The 14,869-nt window shown below is 34.9% G+C and overlaps 1 protein-coding gene across 4 annotated transcripts in view; it reads left to right on the forward strand.

Moving 5' to 3' along the window:
• MTHFD2L (methylenetetrahydrofolate dehydrogenase (NADP+ dependent) 2 like) overlaps nt 1-14,869 on the forward strand; it is a 138,198-nt gene that overhangs the window by 51,724 nt on the left and 71,605 nt on the right. For all 4 annotated transcript variants that reach the window (XR_012332034.1, XR_012332033.1, XR_012332032.1 and 1 more), the window contains one exon: nt 11,447-11,539. Coding sequence is in view for 1 of the 4 variants with exons in the window: in XM_019932716.3 (XP_019788275.2) it covers nt 11,447-11,539 (93 nt within the window). In the remaining 3 variants the exon portion in view is untranslated. The remainder of the gene's footprint in view (nt 1-11,446; nt 11,540-14,869) is intronic.

Here is a 14,869-nt window from a genome sequence, read left to right on the forward strand (position 1 = left end):
ACTATTAACTCCACAAGAGCGAAAACCATATCTCTTTATCTTCCCATTTTATTTCCAGCATCTAGCATAATAGCTCTCCAAAAAGTCTTTGTTCAATAAATGAATGAATAAATTCTCTTTATTTGTAGACCAAGAGTATCATGTAAGTTTTAATATGGCTATTCATAAGCTGTATTCTTAGGAGCACGGATGTACCACAAGATTTTAAATGGTTCTGAGGCCAGCTAAAAAGGCCAAAAAGTGGGAGGTGGCCCAATTTCTGGAAATCTCCACCCCTTCCCCAAAATAGTTGGAATAATCCTCCCACTCATTAGCCTATGAAATTACCCAGCCCATAAAAACTAACCACCCCGTATTTTGGGGCCTCTCACCTCTTGTAAGATGACCCACACCCTGTGGAGTGTGTTTCTCTAAATGGGTTTAGTTTTTTTTTTAAAGGGACAAAAATTAGTCAAATAAGTCTGGGAAATCTGGGTTAAACAAAATCAAACATATATCTTGACTGTGAATATAGTAATATAATATAACCTTTAATATAGTAAGTACTGTGAATCTGTGAGAGTAAAAGTCTTTAACCCTGAAAGTTGTTTTTATCCCCCCTAAAACTATTATATACATATACACACACACACACACACACACACATATACATATATATGTGTGTGTGTGTATATATATTTGTATTTATAGTTGCCATATTTGTATCTATATATTTGCTAAATTTGTACTAATACACCCCAGAGGTCTAGCCTTTTTCCACACAGAGAATGAATTCAGAGCCTTGAGAATACTTATTTAGCCTTAGTCTATGGTCTTTTAAGCAAGTTTGCAGAATAAGACTTTGTAATAAGATTCCTGAGTTTCTTTTCATCTGTTAATCTTGGAAAGAAGAAAATAAATGTAAAAATTATATAAAGCTTTAACAAATAGATCTCATACATACATCTCCCAGCCAAAACAACTAGAAAGGAAAGGGCAATACTTTGGCTCATGCCCCTTATCCCATGACTGAGCTGACTACCTTATTTTGGCTAAGATTTGGGAGGGTCTGATCGCTTTAAAATTTAGTTAGTTTTATATATATATATATATATATATATATATATATATATATATATATATAGCTTAAAATCTGTTTCACAGTCAGGAATACTGACCTAGCTGTTTGGTACCATGAGGAATTTCGTCACCTGGGAATTGATTCATGTGGATGATTTAACACATTTTATCACTATTAATAGGAAAATAATCCTAAAAATATAAGACTCCAAAGCCAATATTTTCCTTTATAACTGGCAACTTGTTTACACCATAGTTGGAGTCTTGATGGGTGAAGATTGACTGCTGGAGCAGGAGAGCCCAGTGTTAATGAGAATAGGCTCTTTATCATATTGCCCGAGTGCACACTCTGTTCCTGCATTTCCCTAGAACTCAGTGTTCAGTTCATATAAGCTATTATACTGCATTTATTCTAAAAAGTATTTAAGGTGGTCCACAACAATATATGAAGCACAATGCAAATGAGAACTAGTTAAGAAAAAGGGGAAGCAAGGCCTGGAACTAAAATGGAGCCAAGAATAAAGCTACTATTAAAAATAGGCATATCATTAAATCTTCATGGATATTTTCCCCTGCCAAGCACACTGAATATGTGTTTGGTACATTTATTTAATTGAGTCTAAACTATACTTTCTGTGATAGGGTTACTAATTTCATCCTGTGAGCTTTTAGGCAGGAAAGAAAGATGACCCAAGTAAGTATCTTTAGAGTTAAAAATAAACACATGCTACAAAACAGAAATAGAGTCATGGATGTAGAAAACAAACTTATGGTTACCAGGGGATAAGATGGGGAGGGATAAATTGGGAGATTGGGACTGACATATACATACTACTATATATAAAATAGATAACTAGTAAGAACCTGCTAGCACAGGGAACTCTACTCAGTACTCTGTAATGGCCTATGTGGAAAAGAATCTAAAAAAAAAGAGTAGGTATATGTATATGTATAATTGATTCACTTTGCTGTACACCTGAAACTATAACTACAATGTTGTAAATCAACTACACTCCAATAAAGATTAATAAAAAGGAAACACATGCTCAGGATAAATAAAATATTTTCTGATATTAAGACCAAAAAATATTTTCTCCTAAAATTACTTATAAGCAGGGAACTATGTAATGGACTGAGTAATATTTATAACATGCTTTTTAATTTAATGAAACAGCCATATTTTATAGGGTTGTTTCTCTTATTGTTTAGCATAGATCAAAGCTACCATTGGCATACATTTCTCTGACCTCACTTAGACGTTTCTTCTCATTCTCAGTTTTTGAGTCATTGCCTTCTTCCCAAATTCTAAACCAGTGTTTCTCAAACTTAGCTGTCCACTGTAATCATCTGGGGGCTTTTAAAAATGTAGCCACCTAAGCCCAACACAGAACAATCATATCAGAGTCTTTATGAGTTGGATCTGAATATCGGTATTTTTTAGGAAGCTCCACAGAAGAATGTATACAGGGAGGGTAACTGAGGAAGACTACTCAAAGCATGGGAATGAGCCCAGGGCTTCACTTCCTGTTCCAGAGTCATTCCCTAGTCAATCTTTTCCGACCTCATAGCTTTAAATACCGCCTGTGTCACCTCTTACTCTGGACCCATATAACCACTGTCCACTTGACAACTCCACTTGGATGGTCAGTAGGCATCTCAAAATTACCATATACAAACCTTCACTCTTAATTTTACTCCCTTAGTCTTCCCTGTCTTAGTAAATGTCGCCATCAATTCACCCAGTTCCTCAGGCCATCCTTGACTTCTCTCTCTCACACCCCATGTCTTATCCATTAACAGTCTGTGTCAAATATACCCATGATCTCACCATCTTCACTAATAAGACCTTAGTTCAGACAGCCATTATCTCACACTATAAAATTTACAAACCAGTTTCCCGCCTCCACCCTTGTCTCATCTCCCGCGTGCAGTCTGTTTTCTAACTGGTGTGTCTCAATCATCTGTGGCTTCCCATAACACTCAAAACAATAAAACACCAGAATAACATCCAAATTCCTTACTATGATATGCAAGATCTTACATGATCCTACCTGGGCTGCCTCTCCTTACTCAATTTTTACCATTCTCACCTTCATCACTGCCCTCCAAGCCACACCTGCATTTTGCTTTCCTAGAACATGTCATACATGCTCACGTGTCAGGATCTTTGCCCTTGGTTTTCCTTCGGCCTAGCATGCTCTTTTTGGAAGTTATTTACATAATTATTTCCTCACTTCCTTCGGGTTTCTGTCCAAATGTTACCTCCCCAGGCTGTCCCTGACCACCTTATCAAAGTAGCACCTATGCTATTACTCTGTTTACTTACTCTGTGCTTTTTTCTTCATAGCACTTATTTCTATGCAAACTTTTTATTATATATGCATTTGCTCATTTATATATTGTCTATGTTAAATGAATGAATCCATGATTTCGATTCAATAATTTCTGGCTGAAACCAGGGGAAGATCTTTTAACTATCTAGAGACAATGGTGGTCAAGATTCAGTAAGTCCTTCCTAATACTCTTTCTCACAAAAGAGATAGATTGAGATAGATGTTTAAAAGGAGTGGAATTGAAACGGTATTTGAGTAACTAAACGTGAAACCATATTCCTTAGTTGTCATCCACCTAGTGACCCAAGGTGTGTGGAAGATAACTGAAAGACTGATAAACAGCAAATCAAACCAGCCAGGTCTTGACCAGATACCAGATTAAAGTCTGGCCCATTTTAAGCATGAAAAGAAGGCTTAGATCTGAGTACTCTGTAACTGTATCTAAAGTTATTTAAACAAAGAAAAAACAGCTGAAGTTGAAACAGAAAACTTATAGTAGATGGAATTCAGGAGCCAAGAGAGTACAGTATTGTTTTAAGATCTGGGGAAATTAGCTCTTGATTATTTTACAAGTGGTAAAAATTAAAGCTGAAAATGTCCTTTTTGTGTTAGAGACACATGTGTTTTCTGTCAGATGCTGTCTTATTAGTACTACCAGTATGTTCCAGGTGAGATCTAAAGGCAGACTTTATCCCTAAGGAAAAAGAAGTGTCATCCAAGATCCCCCACTGGCCTCCTGAAAGAGTCAGGATGATAATCCCAGAAATGCTATTCTGCTGACCAAAGTGAACACATAGTGTTTCTCAGCTCTGATTTTACAACTGTGAACTCCAATGGTTCCTTTCCTTTCTGCTTAGGGCGGAGGCTGTGTAGTGAAGTGACTAGCAGCTTGGCCACTAGAGCTGAACTAAATAAATTTGAATTCTGACTCTTATATAGTTTTATGACCTTGGACAAATTATGGGCTTTTTGTATTTTCTCGGTTTTCTTATTTATAAAAATGTAAATAATATTAGTTTCTACCTCATAAAAAATACACTTACAGTGTTTGGTGAAGATTGTGTGAGTTAATACGTGTAAAGTACTAGAACAGTGCTAGACGTGTAGTAAGTTCTTATATAAGAGCTATTTTCATCACATATGTTTTGGCTCTGTGCATTTTGTTTTTTGTCTGTTTTATGCTTAAAGATGTAATTGCAGCTTATGGAGAGAGAAAGAAATACATGTTCAAGTTCAGAATCTTTAGGCCTCTCGAGGCATTTGTCCGAAAATAGAACTCAGGCTTCTCTTATCCAGCTAGTGCTATTCTGTTGACAAATACTGAGTTTTCCTTCTTGCGATTTCCCTGGTGATTTTCCCTTTCAAACAGACCATGGTATGAGTTAATATATTGGGAGTGACTCATTTTTCCCTTAAAAAGTAACAAAGCAAAACCCTACATGTGAGATTCTAGCTCCTGTTGGATTTGCCATTTGGCTTCATCTGCTTATACAGGCACGAGCAAGTATGTATTTGAAGATTTGCCTCATGGCAAAGGAAGATGAGACTTGTCCTGCGTTGCTGTGGAAGATAGATCTAGGATCCTAGTAAAATTTGCCAAAAGGGAGACTTTAGCTCTTGTAAGAAAGAACTTTCCAAAAGTCTGGGCGAAATAATATGCCTGTAATTATTTTTATGGAAAATGATTTATCAGTTGGAAGGGATAGGAAAAGCATAAGGGAATTGAAGCAGAAGCAAACCAAATTCCTACTCCCATCAAGAACCTCTCTCTTAGACCTTTAAGTGCCCCTGTGCTGTTCTTAGCTAGAGTAGATAATGGTTCTCTGTGCCAACACTGTAACTTATACCTCCTTTTAGTGTGGAGTCATCACATTGTATTATAATTCTGATTCACAGATCTGTTTTCCATATGAGAGGAGGGAATTGTGTATCTCCATCACTTGGCATGGTCCTGGGATTATTTCTTGATGGTCGAATAAATGAATGTAGGGAATGGCTGGAAATGTCTGACAAAAGTAAATTCCTCATTTAGGTAATTTTAACAAAAAAAGGATACTCTAAAATGAATCATATTGTGTTGTTTGTCTTAACATTTTTAAATAGAAAATATTAATTTCCTCAAATTTTAATTGCCAACAACTCTTTGCTACAATCTGCAGTTTTGCATAAATTACAGAGGTAATGATAGCCTAGAAAACTGTGCAGGTGGCTCCCAGTGAACAAGTCTTGATTGACTGTGGACTTTTATATAGTAAGAAGCATATCTTGCCCAGCAGCTAATTTATTAAGTTCTAACAGAACTCTATGATTCTGGGAGATAGGTTCTAAGTCTTTTATTCTTATTATATCTTACAAACATGATGTAAAGCACTGGGCACAGTGAAGTTGCTTAATACTTCTTATAAAACATTTTCTTAACATCTTTATCAGGGTATAATCGCTTTACAGTGGTGTGTTAGTTTCTGCTTTATAACAAAGTGAATCAGCTATACATATACGTATATCCCCATATCTCCTCCCTCTTGCGTCTCCCTCCCTATCCCACCCTTGTAGGTGGTCACAAAGCATTTTTATCTGGGTTTGTGTGATAGAAAAATTAAGCCTGAGCCCAGGCTCTTTTCATACTCACAATATGAGGATAAAACTGAGTGAGGGAAAAAGTCATCTGAGGGTCAGAGATATACATCATTTTATGGAGTAGCTGCTGTAACCTGTTGGTTCTGATTACCCTAGGGAAAAATTTGAGGTGCTAGAAATGACTAGGTGCAACAAGTCATAGGATTCATTGAACAAAAGTAATGGGGCGCCAGAACTGAAAACAGAAATGACAATTTTCACAACGCCAAGTAAGACAGTTAGGATATCTAGTTCTCAGAACCAGGAACAGGTATCAAGGGGAAAAGGCAGAAGCGTCTGAGGCATTATTTGAACACATTTGCTCTTAACTCCCATGACTCAACGCTCTTTTGCTGTCGTCATCCATTTTAATGAATAGCAGGCTAAAAACCTTCCCACTGTTTGATAGCACAATAGTCAGAAACTGATCAATCAAGTCTAAATAAGACTTTGATATTTCCATGGGTATTCCTAGCCAAACTCACTTAGGAGTAAAAACAATTTAACTAGATATTATTATTGAAGGAGTGGAGTTATCTAAAAGATCTTTCCATGCTGATTGAAATTCATCTCAATATTTTTTCTTTTGCTTGAAGCTTTACAGATTGTTAATTATATGTGTATATAACTCACTGGATTATGTATCGCTCAGTTCCCTGATGAAATCATCAGTAATGATGAAGTGGGAAGGTTTGGTTTTAATTTTGGTTTTTGCAGGGATTTGGGAGGCTCTTATTTGGAACAAGAGAATGCTTGAGTGGGCTGCTAATGTATAAGGGGAACCTTCTAAATATAGGAGAATTGTATTAAGATAGAGATGGGAGGATGCTTCATAATTTTGGTGGCTTGGGATGGTTCTAAACATATACTCTACGTTTGTTGATTGTTTATAGCAAATGAAAGAAAGAGAAAAAACAAGGGGAACTCAGACTTTTACTCTAAGTATCTGGGCAGAAGGTGGTACCATTATCTGAAATGAAAAAGACTGCTGTATCAAGTACAAAGAGTTCCCTCTCATTGTTCTTCCTATTCAAAGATTTCCTGGTTTTCTCTTTTATTTGTCCATATTAACTTTAGAATAAAATTATATTCATCTAGAAAAATGCAAAATACCATTTTTTTTGTAGTTGTATTCAATGTATAATGAATATAGGGGGAACTGTCATCTTTATGATGTTGAATCCTACTCAAGAATATGGTTTGTCTTAAAACCATGACTAGTTCCTCAGTCTTACTTAAATCTTTTGGTGTGTTCTAGAGATTTTCTTTTACCATATAGATTTTACACACTTCTTGTTAAGTTTACTTCTGAGTATTTTATTTTTGTATTGCTATTATAATGGGGTCTTTTCTTTCATTATATCATCTTACATGTTGTTGTATATGATAGTATTTATATCAACTTTAAAAATAAAATAGCCAGTTACCATACCTGCAAGATGAGTTTATTTGGGAATAGCCAGAGGAATTACAGTTTGGGAGATGCAAGCTATGGTGGACCATAGGCAAATCCAGAGAACAAAGGAGGGGAGCTTACTTTTATAGAGAAAAGTGGGGGGATAGTTTGGAGGGACTGTTCTAAACAAAAGTTTACTGGAGGAAAGTAAGAGTTCAGGGTGGCAATGGCTTCTCATTGGCTGGTCTGTTGCTGGGCAAGGAAAATCTTCCTTCCTGAAATAGAAGACTTCCTCTTGTTTGGTAAAGCAAGATACAGTTCTTCCCACGCGGCATGAAAATAGAGGCCAGTGCATGCAAACAATGGAAAGTGATAGTAGTGAGAGCACCTTCTACAGGTGCTCCTCAACTCCAATTTTAGTTGAGGTTTTCTTTAATTTTCATATTTATTTCTATATATTCATTTTTACTTGGCTAATTTATTGAATTCTCTCCTTGCTTATAATGTTACAGTTTTTAGGCTTAGTTATTATAAACATTTTAACATTTATGTTTATTAATTTTTTCTAATATCTTTTATTTATTTTATTGTTCTTTATCTAACATTTTAAGTTAAATGATTGATTCACTCATTTTTTAATTTCTATTTTATTTATATAATAATTTAAGTGTGAATTTTCCTCTAAGCTTTGTTTTATTTATATTTTATAGGATCTAATCTGTAGTACTATTATTATAAATGTTTCTAGAAATTCTGCAATGTTGTTTTGTGTTTTCCTTTTGCCTCAAGGATTGTTCAAAACAGTATTAAAAATTTTTTCCAATGGAAGTGTTTTTCAATTTCTGATTTTGTCAATACTTATCACTTTATTGATTTGTGATCAGAGAAAATATCTATAGTTTATCTAGTTATCTACTTTTTGGTATTAATTACTTTTTTGCTGTTGCCAAAGTCATATCATTAAAAATATATTCTTTGGGCACCTGAAAGGAAAATATATGATCTACTTTCAGAGTTTAATATATTGTAATCAGATATATATCATTAATTATGTTGCTTATATTTTCTATACCTTTGACCTGTAATGGATTGAGAAGGGTTAATTGAATTCAACAAATTCAATGTGTTTCTATTTCTCTGTGTATCTCCTGTAATTTCTGTTTTATGAACTGATTTCTTTCTTATTTGTTACTTATATATTTATCATTGTCGTGTCTTCATTTAAATCACACCTTTGCATTATAATATGTACCTTTTTATCCTATTTGATAAATTTACTGAACTTCTCCTTATTTGATAATAAGAACATCATTTTTTTTTGATTAGTCATTTTCCTGTTATATGTTTGCCCACCTTTTATTTTCAACATTTCTGAACAGCTTTGTTTTAGATGTGTTTTATATAAAGTGTAGAACTAGACTTTACTTTGTGAGTCAATTTTAATATATTATTCTTTTAATAGATAACAGAAAAATTTATATTTATTATGGTAAATACATGCAGTCTGAAATGTCATATTATCTTCTGTTTTGTTGTTTTTATGGTTTTTGTTTACTTTTTATATTTTTTCTTTTTTGTATATAGTTGTTTTATTATTTAGGAAGATTTAGGAAGTTAATAATTATAACTTTATACAGTACTCTTAGTTCTCTATTTCTTTATACGGTATCTGTTGATACTCTATTAGAAGAAATGATAAAATGTTTCCTTTTCCTTCCATGATTCCATTTCTTTTGTCTCCTACCTGATATTTGCCAATAAAAATTATCTTTGTAGTGTGTTTGCCTTATACTTTTAAATATTCTCGTATTTCTATTATTTGATTGGTCAGCTTTAAATTATATCTGTTCATTCTAGTCATTAAATATAAGGCAATCAGCAAACTTTCTCAATTTTGTCCTTCCTACTCTAATTTTGTTAGTTGCACTAATTCTACCTAATCAGAGCAAATAGCATTTAACATTTTGTCTGTCACCCCAATCCTCACACTTTTTTGCCTTAATTTTGTTATTAAATATATTCAAAACACTCCAATAGTCCTTTTGCCAGTTTCTTCAGATACATTTTGATTCATTAAAGTTCATCTTTTAGCTCATTCCTCCGGAAAAACTCATGGGAACAATATTTCCTGTGTTCTTACAATTTCAAAATTGTTTGCAAACTTTAATCTTGGAAGACAATTTGACTGGATATGAAATCCTTGCTCCCAGTTTCTTTACATGGGTCTCTTGTAGGTATTGCTCTGCTGTTTTCTGGAATTGAATGTAAAAATCTGAATTTTTGCCTGGTTGCTCATAGGATTCCTGTTTTAGTCTTTAAAATCCAGCAACTTTACTGATATGTGTCTCACTGTTGACTATTATAGGTCAATTTGTATGGACTCAAGTCTTTTTTCTCCATTTTGTATGACTCTAAGTTCTTATTTTTAAAGTGTTTGGCATAGTGTTTGGCCATAATGTTCAACTTTTCCATAACAACATTTTTCTGTTGAGTTTATTACTTTGTTGTTAAATTTAAAATTTTCTTTGTTTTTTTTCCTTGGGTCTGCCACTTTTAAAATGTATCCTTTTATTTACTTAAAAATTTGCATATAGTAAAATTTACTCTTTTTTGGTGTATAGTTCCATAACTTTAGACAAATGCATATAGTCATGTAACTACCACTAGAATCAAGGTTCCCCTGGGCTGATTCTTATATAGTATCCTTTTATTGATGCTGTGTAAAATCCTTTTTAAAATTACTTATCATGGAATGAGCTGGATTTTCTTGGATCTTATCTTTGCAGGGTGCTTCTGTTAGGGTTTGGGGAGGACATGCTGAGCAGCCTTCAGATTCTTCCTTCACCACTTTCACAGAGTCAAACTGCTTCCTGTTTGAATGGCTCCTCTGAGTCTTTGTGTTACTACCCACTGTGAACTATGCTAGGTCCAAGAGGGCTTCTTCTGCCCTTATTCCCACATTTTCTGCTACAAATAAGAGGGATATATATTGCATTTTATGTGATCCCTTCACCTTCAGGATGTATATTTTTGTAGTCATTTCCAGAGATCTGCCACTGCTGGCCATCTTGTTATTCTCTGAACTTCTTTCTGCCTTTCTCCCTATGTGGTATCTACTAACTCTGCTGATCCTGGGTAACTCTTCCATGTTTTTGGAGTCTGTGTACAATATGTCTTCTAGTTTTGCTAAAAATTGTGCAGTTTTTGTTGTTAACTGTGTAGCATTTGCATGTTATCTGGGAGGAGAAGAGAGACAACACTGTCCTACATGGCCCTGTTCTTACTGCAAGTCCTTCCTTTGACTTCCCTCATCACTGCCTTTCCCTTATTCCCCTTCCTTGGCTCACACATTAAGCACTGGAATCCCTCATACTGCTAACCTCTCTTATTCCTACATCTCTTAATTAAATCATGTATGAATACTTCCTGTTATATCCTAGACCTCGTCATCATTTTCTAAACATATAATTTCAAAGTTGGTCCATTTTTTCCTGCTATCCTTTTGGCTTGGAATGCTCTTTTATTCTTTCCCTGATTAGTATAGTCTTGTTCATACTTTATGACCTAAAAATGTATATTAACTCCTTCAGGAAACCTTCCTTGACACCTCCTCAGGATGAAGCAGAATTAATCTCTCACCTATGCTTCCACAGTACATTGTGCCATTTTTAGTGCACTTATTTTGTTGTTTTCAATATTTACATATTATCAAGCCAGTGAGTATCCCCTGCATCTATGTATTGACCTGTCAATACAGAACTTTCAAATCCTGGGTTTCTAGGACTCTACTTAAAACTCTCCTATGATGGTCAGCACATACCTTCATTTATCTCATTTGATTTTCCACTGTTCAATTGAGGGGTACAATATTTTGAGTCATCTAGATTATCTAGCTTTTGCTTGCTAAGTGACTTGATAATTTCAAAGCAGTTCTCCTATTCTTAGGATGTAACTGGAAGTCCTCTAGAATTGGAGCATTCACAAATTAAAAAAAAAAACAAAAACTTCAGTAATCATTAATGGAAGTTATTCTGCATTCCAGGTGATGCAACTGTGACAATAGCTCACAGATATACTCCCAAAGAACAACTGAAGATCCATACTCTGCTGGCAGATGTTATCGTAGTAGCTGCAGGTAAGTCTTTAGTGGCTGTTGTTTGGTGAAATGTCATCAGCAGACTAATTCCTGCCCTAATTGCTGACATGTCTATAAGAACAGCTTCTTGGGAGACTTAGGTATACGTAGGACTGACTTCCATTCTGTCTCTTGGCAGTCATCATATTGGTCCATTATACCTATGTTAGCATTCATCACTTCATTGTGGAAAAACAAAACAGCCTTTGGAATGACAGATTAAGCACAAGAATAAATGTGTACTTTTACAATTACTTTGACAGACATGATTGGTTCTAAACATGAATAAGTTATGGGGAGCTGATAGGAAATGCTGTTGAAAGAGTAGCCAGGGCTAGCTCACATAGGACCTTGTAGACCCTGTAAGGACTTTCATATAAGCCAAAGATGGCTGTGAGCAGGAGATTGACATGATCTGGCTTATGTTTTTAAAATATTATTCATACTGTGTCAAGGGGAATTGAGTCTAGAAGAGCAGGAGTAGAAACAGAGAGAACAGTTATTGCACTTCTACTTAATGGATCTAGGTTTCTCCTTAATTTGTTTTACAATCAAACATACAAAGTAATTCTACCCTTCATTTCTATCTTTACTCTTGCCACATAGCATTTCTACATTGCAGACAATTGTGACTCTTCTTGTTTTATCCAAGACTAGAATGGGAGCGTTTTTCATTTTGTTTATCAATTAGATGTTATTGGTAATTTCTAGGCTTTACACTTGATTTGGTGAGTATTTACAAACTATGAAGGGAGGGTAAAAGTTCCAGAAGAAATTGAGTTTGATGAAGAGAATAATAATAGTTTAAATTAGTTTCAACCAAGTTTAATTCACTTTTTATTATAATATAGGCCCTTCTCTGAAAGTCAGAATAGATATGTGATGATTTCAGGTGGAGTCATTTGCCTCTTCATAGAGTAAAACTAGAAATATTCCCTTTTCAAGAATCACCAGTAAGCTGGTAAGGCTAAGCACATTTCCCATTTTTCTGAGCAATTATATTCAGATGATATCAAGTGCAAATTTTTGAACCGGGTTGACATAAGTAAGACATCAGATGTTTAGAGAGGCAATACAATTTTTCAGACCACAGGTCAACATTAAGTAAAATACTGCTGCAGCAGCTGAAATATTCACAGAAGACAAATATTGGGTTGGCCAAAAAGTTCATTATGGCAAAGCCTAATGAACATTTTGGCAAACCCAATGTTATGTTGACTTCTTTTTATTTATTTATTTATGTATTATATTATTTTTTAATGTTTATTTATTTATTTTCTTATTAGTCATCCATTTTACACACATCAGTGTATACATGTCAATTCCAATCGCCCAATTCATCACACCAACTCCCCCAACCCACTGCTGCTTTCCCCCCTTGGTGTCCATACGTTTGTTCTCTACATCTGTGTCTCAATTTCTGCCCTGCAAACCGGTTCATCTGTACCATTTTCTAGGTTCCACATATATGTGTTAATATACGATATTTTTTTTCCCTTTCTGAATTACTTCACTCTGTATGACAGTCTCTAGATGCATCCCTGTCTCTACAAATGACCTGACTTCATTCCTTTTTAGGGCAGAGTAATATTCCATTACATATATATATACCACATCTTCTTCATCTATTCGTCTCTTGATGGGCATTTAGGTTGCTTCCATGACCTGGCTATTGTAAATAGTGCTGCAATGAACATTGGGGTGCATGTATTTCTTTGAATTACGGTTTTCTCAGGGTATATGCCCAGTAGTGGGATTGCTGGGTCATACAGTAGTTCTATTTTTAGTTCTTTAAGGAACCTCCATAGTGGCTGTATCAATTTACATTCCCACCAACAGTGCAGGAGGGTTTCCTTTTCTCCACACCCTCCCCAGCACTTGTTGTTTGTAGACTTTCTGATGATACCCATTCTAACTGGTGTGAGGTGATACCTCATTGTAGTTTTGATTTCCATTTCTCTAATAATTAGTGATGTTGAGCAGCTTTTCATGTGCTTCTTGGCCATCTGTATGTCTTCTTTGGAGAAATCTCTATTTAGGTCTTCTGCCCATTTTTGGATTGGGTTGTTTGTTTCTTTAATATTGAGCTGCATAAGCTGTTTATATATTTTGGAGATTAATCCTTTGTCCGTAGATTCGTTCACAAATATTCTCTCCCATTCTGAGGGTTGTCTTTTGGTCTTGTTTATGGTTTCTTTGCTGTGCAAAAGCTTTGAAGTTTCACTAGGTCCCATTTGTTTATTTTTGTTTTTATTTCCATTACTCTAGGAGGTGGATCAAAAAAGATCTTGCTGTGATTTATGTCAAAGAGTGTTCTTCCTATGTTTTCCTCTAAGAGTTTTATAGCGTCCGGTTGTACATTTAGGTCTCTAATCCATTTTGAGTTTATTTTTGTGTATGGTGTTAGGAGGTGTTCTAATTTCATTCTTTTACATGTACCCATCCAGTTTTCCCAGCACCACTTATTGAAGAGACTGTTTTTTCTCCACTGTATATCCTTGCCTCCTCTGTCATAGATTAGTTGACCATAGGTGTGTGGGTTTATCTCTGGGCTTTCTATCTTGTTCCATTGATCTATGTTAGTGCTTTTGTGCCAGTACCATATTGTCTTGATTACTGTAGCTTTGTAGTATAGTCTGAAGTCAGGGAGTCTGATTCCTCCAGCTCCATTTTTTTCCCTCAAGACTGCTTTGTATATTCGGGGTCTTTTGTGTCTCCATACAAATTTTAAGATTTTTTTGTTCTAGTTCTGTAAAAAATGCCATTGGTAATTTGATAGGGATTGCACTGAATATGTAGATTGCTTTGGGTAGTATAGTCATTTTCACAGTATTGATTCTTCCAATCTAAGAACATGTTATATCTCTCCATCTGTTTGTATCATCTTTAATTTCTTTCATCACTGTCTTATAGTTTTCTGCATACAGGTCTTTTGTCTCCCTAGGTAGGTTTATTCCTAGGTATTTTATTCTTTTTGTTGCAGTGGTAAATGGGACTGTTTCCTTAATTTCTCTTTCAGATTTTTCATCATTAGTGCATAGGAATTCAAGAGATTTCTGTGCATTAATTTTGTATCCTGCAACTTTACCAAATTCATTGATTAGCTCTAGTAGTTTTCTGGTGGAATTTTTAGGATTCTCTAATGTATGGAGTCATGTCATCTGCAAACAGTGACAGTTTTACATCTTCTTTTCCAATTTTTATTCCTTTTATTTCTTTTTCTTCTCTGATTGCTGTGGCTAGGGCTTCCAAAACTATGTTGAATAATAGTGGGGAGAGTGGACATCCTTGTCTTGTTCCTGATCTTGGAGGAAATGCTTTCAGTTTTTC

This window comes from Tursiops truncatus, chromosome 5, assembly GCF_011762595.2.
Source record: "Tursiops truncatus isolate mTurTru1 chromosome 5, mTurTru1.mat.Y, whole genome shotgun sequence".
NCBI lineage: Eukaryota > Metazoa > Chordata > Mammalia > Artiodactyla > Delphinidae > Tursiops > Tursiops truncatus.